Raw genomic sequence first — 8,226 nt, 5'->3', positions numbered from 1 at the left:
TTGTAATTAATGATTCAAGCAATCCAAACCACTCGAACCTTTGACCCAAACCCAACCCATTGACCCGAATTGACAGGTCTACCCGTGAGGCATTCCAGCCCGATAGGGCCCTTCAACTTACCTACCAAAAAAAAAAAAGAAAAATACTCCAAAAGGCTACTAGTCTAGTAGGACATGCAATCTGCCAACGCAATAAAACAAGGCCCAAAACTAGATGACCATCTAAGGAGCCCATTACAGAGATCCACTACACTCTGTTTGAAATTAATAACAATACACTTTCATCAATAGTTAACAATGAAATTCAATTAGGAAATAAGTTTCATTCTAATTACAATTAACAATATCTCAAAGATCATACAAATCAAATAATTGAAGGAGCTTGCTTTCATGAAATGAGTTTCATTCTAAATACAATTACAAGTCCACCAAACTTTACTAATCAATACTTGTACAACCAATAGGAAAATCCATTAAATCCATTCCAAAAAACCATGGAGTGTATGTCCTTCTAGGAAGAAAATAGAATCAAGCCTCCATCATGGTCGACGAGGAAACTTGGAGAACTCAGGGCGCCTTCTTTCATTGTATGCTGTCTTCCCTTCATTACCTTCTTCCGTTCCATAGAATAAGAGCGTTGCATCTCCTCCAATTTGCTTTTGTCACGTCCAAAATAACACACATTACGTAAGGTTTATTATACTACATTGTACTAATGATTTATGGTATGATTTTAGGTACCTGAAGTCCTGCATGACCATCATCAACTGCATTGATAGCTGATTTGAGTACTCGAATTGCAGTAGGACTATTTCTTAAGATCTCGCGACACCATTTTATTGTCTCTTGCTCCAAACTCTCCAACTGCACAAGAAAAGATATGATTTCTTCAACGTTTAAGCATCTCAAACAGTCACCCCCATTTGTCATGTGAAATTCTGCATTAGTTACAAAAAAATTACTTACAGGTACAACTGTGTTGACAAGTCCCATTCTTTCTGCCTCATTTGCTGGGTAAAACCTGGTAAGAAACCACATTTCACGCGCCTTTTTGGGTCCAATCTGCTTGACCAAATTCCATATAAAAACCAGTTGCTTAGCGTAATATTCTTGCAGAAACCTTGAGCAATTCAGACTTATTAATCAATGAGCTTTGATACTCACCAAACGAGACATGATAGAACTTCCATAACCCGCATCAAAACTGCCTACCTGCAATACACCACCAGCAGATATGCTTATGTTATAAGCAATAGCTGCTGCTCTACAATCTGTACTCCAAACCAACAGAACATAACACATTTACAAGAAACAATGTTCTAGAAGTGAAAAATAAATGGCTAACCTTTGGACCTGTCTGCCCGAAAATGGCATTATCAGCAGCAATAGTTAAATCGCATACCATGTGCAGAATATGTCCTCCTCCAACAGCATAACCAGCAACCTGAATAAAAATCATGCAATTATATATAGACATAAAATATGTATTTAAGCTAGACAAACTTGATAGATTAGCAAGATGGAAAATGAATATAGTAACATACCATTGCTATAACTGGTTTTGGAAGCCGCCTAATTTGGACCTACTTGAAGATGAGCACAAAAGTGAGTAAAAGATGCAAACTTATTGGATTGAAGTTAAGAGAGATCAAAGATATAAATACACCTGCAAGTCCAAAACATTAAGACGGCCAATTTTTTTTGAGTCAACATAGCCATCCTTGCCTCTAATTGCCTGATCTCCGCCACTGCAAAATGCCTTGGTCCCCTGCAGAACAACAATTTCATGAAACTACAACCAAACAACTGCAAGACCAAAGCACCTTAGCAAACTCAATCTGTAACGCGCTTAAATTTGACTCTTTAAAACCAAATTAATCCGTAACTAAACTTCTGTATGCATAACTGCCGTTTCATGTTCAGTAGTATATTAATTCAGCTAAAATGCTAATGCTCATATTGCCAAAGTGTTAAACCAAGCACAAATTCATCAATAATATTTACTGTGTATTTCATTAATCACCATAGCTTCAATACATGTATATATAATACTAGGATAATAATACCCTATATTCTATCATATCTTTTCAGAAGATATATTTTCCTAAAATATGCACAATAATATCATAACAATAATATCCTAGATATACTAGGATATCCCCAATACCCCCCCTCAAGTTGGAGCATACGGATCATAGATGCCCAACTTGCGGAGTAAAAAATCAAACTTGACTTTTCCTAAAGCCTTCGTGAAAATGTCAGCCAACTGAAGCGTCGTAGGCACATACGACGGCTTTATAAGACCTTCTTTAATTGCATCTCTGACAAAATGACAGTCATCTTCAATATGTTTTGTTCGCTCATGAAACACCGGATTTTTCGCAATATACAATGCCGACTGACTATCACAATATAGGTGCATGCCACTATCATGTCGCACACCTAAATTTCTTAAAAGTCTCCTCAACCACTTCAATTCACGAGAGCAAGCAGACATAGATCTATACTCTGCTTCGGCAGAGCTCATAGCAACCGTAGGTTGTTTCTTGGTCTTCCATGACACAGGAGAGAGACCAAGAAACACGAACCAACCAGTCAACGAACGCCGAGACAACGGACAACTCGCCCAATCCGAATCACACCATCCTTCTAACTGTAGAGCACTATCAGACCTCAGCAGGATCCCCTGACCTGGACTCTTCTTCAAGTATCTCACAACTCGCAGGGCAGCATCCCAGTGCTCTACCCTCGGACTCTGCATAAACTGAGACAAAATATGCACAGAGTAGGCCAAGTCTGGCCTAGTGACAGCTAAATAGATTAAACGTCCAATAAGACGTCTATACTTCTCTACATCACCCAAAAAATCCCCATTTGCCAGAGCTAACCTGTGGTTCTGCTCCATGGGAAAATCTGCTGGTTTTGCGTCAAGCAACCCTGTCTCTGTAATAATGTCTAAGGCATATTTTCTCTGGCACATGAAAATACCCTGCTTGCTACGGGCTATCTCTATCCCCAAAAAATATTTCAAAACACCCAAGTCTTTCATCTTGAAGCAATTCCCTAAATATGTTTTGAATGATAACAAAGCAGATTTATCATTCCCTGCAACAATCAAATCATCAACATAAATAAGTACGTTAAGTTGCATTTCCCCCCTTGTCAGAGTAAAAAGGGAATAATCATAATATGACTGTTTAAAGCCATATTTCTTCAAAGCTGTTGTCAGTTTTGCAAACCAACACCGAGGAGCTTGCTTCAAGCCATACAACGACTTCTTCATTCTAAATACTTTCCCGGAATTATTTTTGTCAAAACCAGGTGGAATTCGCATGTACACCTCTTCCTCCAAGTCACCATGTAAAAAGGCATTATGAACGTCCATTTGATGAACTTCCCAATTCTTCACTGCTGCAACCGCAAGAAATGTTCTAACAGTCACCATTTTTGCCACGGGAGCAAATGTCTCGTTGTAATCTAAACCTGCAACTTGATGATTGCCAAATATCACAAGTCTAGCCTTCAATCTTACGAGATTCCCATGCTCGTCGTACTTCTCTTTGTAGACCCATTTACTCCCAAGTGCCTTTTTACCACGAGGTAAATCTTCCAAAACCCAGGTGCCTTGCTCTTCAAGTGCTCGAATCTCATCGGCCATCGCCTTCCTCCATCCTTCATGCTTCATAGCTTCTTTAAAATTTTTCGGCTCATTGCCACCTGTAATTGCCGCAATGTATGTTCTATGTTTTACAGAAAACCGGTGAGAGTCAACAAAATATGTTATGGGATAAACAGTACCTGAGGAAGGTGTCGCAGGTGAACGATGAGGTGGAGATGGACTGTTATTCCGAATGGTGTGTGTCACAAAATCACGGTATTTGCTCGTCTTGAATTTTTGACGCTTGCCTTTACCCATATTTTCTGTATTTTCAGCATGCTCGAGAGTCTCAAGGTCACTCACACTCGTACCCTCCGGAGCTGCTGCCTGCTCACTGCCATGAGGATCACCCCCAGCTGCCGCTGGAATTCCAGCAGCCTGGGCAGTGCTGCTGTCCTCGCACCCAGCTGCCGCTGGAATTCCAGCAGCCTCGGCAGTGCTGGGCTGCTCATACCCAGCTGCCGCTGGGATTCCAGCGCCCTGGGCAGCCTCGGCAGGCCCTGCCACAGGCTGGCTGCGGTGCTGCTGCTGCTGCCGCAAGCCACCTGTGGCCTCCTCTGCCCGGGGCTGCTCATCAACCTCCTCACACACACTCCTCTCATCGCTCCCCCCTGCACCATCAATTCCCACAAACTCCGAAGCTCGCACATGGGTATAGCTAGGAGTATTGTCTAGAGCAAGGTTAGACCACGGAAATTCACCCTCAACAAATTGCACATCACGTGAGACAAAACTCTCCGTAGTTTCCAAATCATACACCTTCCAACCTTTCTTCCCAAACGGGTATCCCAAGAATATACATCTTCTACTCCTACTAGCGAACTTGTCACCCTTGCTTTGTTGATTGTGAGCATAACACAAACACCCAAATACTTTAATAGAATCATATAAAGGTTGTTTACCAAACAAGATCTCAAACGGGGTTTTGTAATCAAGCAATCTAGAGGGAGTTCTATTTATCAAATAACATGCCGCTTGCACACATTCCCCCCAAAATTTTCGAGGTAAATTAGCTTGAAACCGCAAGGCACGAGCTACATTAAGAATATGTTGATGTTTCCGCTCAACACGCCCATTTTGTTGAGGTGTACCCACACAAGAAGTTTCAAATATGATCCCATTAGACAAAAAATAATTTTTCAAGGAATTAAACTCTGTTCCATTATCACTACGGACCACTTTAATTTCACAATCAAATTGACGCTTTACCAAAGCAACAAAATTGAGAAACATGTATTCAACCTCAGTTTTATTCCGTATTAGATACGTCCACACACCTCTTGAAAAATCATCAACTATAGTTAAAAAATAATGAGAGCCACAAGTCGATTGAGTCTTGTAAGGACCCCATAAATCAATATGAATAAGTTCAAAAATACGACTAGCTTTATTATTGCTAATGGGAAAACTACTCCTATGTTGTTTTGCTCTGGGGCATACATCACAGGATTTATTTTTAGAACTTCTAGTAGAACTACTCACAACCGGAAGATGTTGCAATACTTTTTCCGACGGATGTCCCATTCGTTGATGCCACAACTCTGTCGACTGAACACCATCTATCTTCAAAGCCTTCGCCTCGGGAACACCACGGAAATAATAAAGTCCATCCACGCGCTCACCCGCTCCAATCACCTTCCTCGTCATGAGGTCCTGTATAACACAAATTTTGTTAGTAAATTGCAAAGTGCAATTCAATTCATCACATAATTGAGTTGCAGAAATCAGATTGCAATTCAATTGGGGCACAAATAAAACATTATTAATTTTCAATCCCCCTTGTAAAATAACCGTGCCAATCTTAGATGCATTAGCACTCTTCCCATCCGGAAGCCCAACCGGACAATGTTGCACATTAACCACATTCGTCATCAAAGTCAAGTCACAAGTCACATGGTTGGATGCGCCGGTATCAACGATCCAACCTAATTCATCCTTACCCTGCAATTTTGGTTTCATACTGTTCAAATGGTCAATAAGTTGCTGAATTTGGGTAGAGGAAACACCCGCAATAGCAGCCCCATCGTGAGCCGTAGCACTTCCGCCTTGTGTGGAGTTGGAGGACGACTGCCCAACAGTCTTGTTGGCACGCACCTGCTGGCCAGCAGCAGCTCCTCGACCCCCTGCTCTGCCTCCACCTCTGCCAGAAGCCGAGTCACCACGACCCCGACCCCTACTTCCACGAGGACGATCACCCCACCAAGGTGGGTAGCCATTGAGTTGATAGCAGTCCGTCTCATCGTGTCCTGCTCGATTGCAATGATTGCATAATTTATCGGAGCCACTCGTTGAGCGTTGCGGTTTAGTATTAGTGTCATGTTGAAGTTTGAAAGCCACTGGACTCTCACGAACCTCACCTCCTCGTAAGCGCTCGGCTTGAATAACTTGTTGATACGCCTTATCAACCGACGGTAAAGGATCCTGAGCCAATAATTGACCCCTAATCGAGCCATAAGGATCATCTAACCCAATTAGAAACTGATGAAGGAAATCTTCCTGCCTCAATTTTTCAGCTTGAGCCACAATATTACACTTACACGCACCACATGAGCAAGAAGGTACGGTAATATACGTGTGTAACTCATCCCAAAGCTTTGCAATTCTGCCGAAATAAGTAGCCACCGAATCAGTCTTGCCCTGCTTGCATTCACCCAGGGACATCTTCAATTGGCAAATTCGAGTGCCACTCACCACACAAAAACGACTTTTCAAGTTGTTCCACAATAGATGAACATCATCATACTCCCCAATCGTTGCCCTTACCGAAGGGTCCAACGTATTTGTGATCCACGAGACCAACATCGAGTGAATAGCCTCCCAATCTTCCAGTTTATCACTGTCTTGAGGTTTCTTGATACTTCCATCAACAAAACCATATTTGCGCTTAGCCTTCAAAGAGGTTCGAATAGCCCTCGCCCACTCATCATAATTCTCACCCCGGAGTTGAACCGGAGTAATAATGTTCCCGGGTCCATCACTTGAACCTAGGTGATAAGCCATGTCCATCTTAATTTTTCCACCACCATCACCACCAGAGCCGCCAGCACCGGAGTCACCCGACATCACTCACAACTCAATGAAAGTGGGAAAAAAAAAAAAATTGAACGAGAAGATACTCTCACAAACTCTCAAAAAAACAATCGTGCGTTAATTATGAAAATTAAACGTACAAAAAGAAAAAATTAGACCTTAACTAGGCTCTTGATACCATGTTAAACCAAGCACAAATTCATCAATAATATTTACTGTGTATTTCATTAATCACCATAGCTTCAATACATGTATATATAATACTAGGATAATAATACCCTATATTCTATCATATCTTTTCAGAAGATATATTTTCCTAAAATATGCACAATAATATCATAACAATAATATCCTAGATATACTAGGATATCCCCAATACAAAGTCACCTAGTTACTGGTACAATTCACTTATCTAAGTCTTAAGTCTGGTTATTTCGGGTTGGGTCAGTTATGTATCACATTCCACTAGAGCAAAGCCAAAAAGCATGTAATCAACAAAAATACAGCTTGCAAATACATGTCATGATTAACAGCAAAAGGGAAACAGCCTAGGAATCCAAAAATCAACAAAGAAGATAATACAATTGACGAAAAGCAACCGAGTTAATCACCTTGCCAGTTAGAATGATAACACCAATTGAACTATCATCCCTTGCATCATCAAATGCTCGAATCAGCTCCTTAATTGTTTCCGGCCTAAAAGCATTTCTTCTTTCTGGCCTGTTTATCGTAATCTACTCACCAACAACAAAAACAAAAACAAAAACAAAAACAAAAAAAATCATTCACTAATTTATCAGACAATACTGCATTCTTTTTAGTAGAGCTAACAAAGTCAACCCGACCTGAAGTTATTGAGAGAAAGTCAGACCTTACCCTTACTTAATCCTTGATCACCTAATTTGACCAAAATGTTCATAATTTGTTATGTTTCAAAGAAACTTTTATATGTTTTGAGCATAATCAAAACCAAAATCGAATAGCAACAGACTCATTTACCTGAATTGTCAACTCAACATTTTCAGTGGAATGAATCCAATACTTATTCATAACAATAAAATGAACCAGTAAAATATAATACAAAGTGCATTGCATAAACTCTGATTTATTATTATTATTATTATTTTTTTCTTTTCTAACAGAGGAAGTACTAATGGTAAGAAGTGATCACCTTAGCAATGGCTTCACCAACGGCTTTTTCGTAAATAATATCAATGAAATCATCACCAGAATCATCAGTAACAGCTTTCCAGACGACAGGGTCAGTCGAAACCTGACCATGAACCTTGTGGTAGTTGTCATTCATAGAAGTTGCTGACAAAGAAATGGAAGAACCATAAAGTTGATGGGATTTTGAGTGTGGTACTATTTCTGGGTTAACATGGTTGGCTACATTTGCAAGTCTCCTCCTTGCAATCTTCAATTCTTCGGTCTCAATTCGCGACATTTTCGTAGGATCATACAGTTTTTTTTGCTGGGTTTGAGCTGAGTTTATGAAACTAAGGGAAGAAAAACAAGGGAGAAAGATGTTATTTCTG

The 8,226-nt window shown here is 40.4% G+C and overlaps 1 protein-coding gene across 1 annotated transcript; it reads right to left on the bottom strand.

Moving 5' to 3' along the window:
• Positions 1-288: 288 nt before the first annotated feature.
• LOC145582735 (1,4-dihydroxy-2-naphthoyl-CoA synthase, peroxisomal-like) lies at positions 289-8,220 on the bottom strand. The gene is made up of 9 exons (XM_081639737.1): positions 7,860-8,220; positions 7,300-7,422; positions 1,667-1,768; positions 1,545-1,583; positions 1,346-1,444; positions 1,165-1,212; positions 967-1,062; positions 742-864; positions 289-656 (listed from the first exon to the last, which is right to left on the bottom strand). The coding sequence occupies exons 1-9, from the start codon at positions 8,133-8,135 to the stop codon at positions 540-542; spliced, it is 1,023 nt and encodes a 340-aa protein (XP_081495863.1). The 5' UTR covers positions 8,136-8,220; the 3' UTR covers positions 289-539.
• Between the last annotated feature and the right edge of the window lie 6 nt (positions 8,221-8,226).

This window comes from Chenopodium album, chromosome 15, assembly GCF_948465745.1.
Source record: "Chenopodium album chromosome 15, dcCheAlbu1.1, whole genome shotgun sequence".
In the NCBI taxonomy this organism is placed as follows: Eukaryota; Viridiplantae; Streptophyta; class Magnoliopsida; order Caryophyllales; family Amaranthaceae; genus Chenopodium; species Chenopodium album.
Note: the sequence above shows the minus strand (reverse complement) of the source record. Positions and strands in the feature narration are given on the sequence as shown.

Excerpts from the sequence above, each read along its gene's own strand:
- LOC145582735 (XM_081639737.1), bottom strand. The coding sequence starts at position 8,135 with ATGTCGCGAATTGAGACCGAAGAATTGAAGATTGCAAGGAGGAGACTT. Across the intron at positions 7,423-7,859 it reads TTGGTGAAGCCATTGCTAAG|ATTACGATAAACAGGCCAGA; the intron begins GTGATCACTTCT and ends GTTGGTGAGTAG. Across the intron at positions 1,445-1,544 it reads CAAAACCAGTTATAGCAATG|GTTGCTGGTTATGCTGTTGG; the intron begins GTATGTTACTAT and ends ATTTTTATTCAG.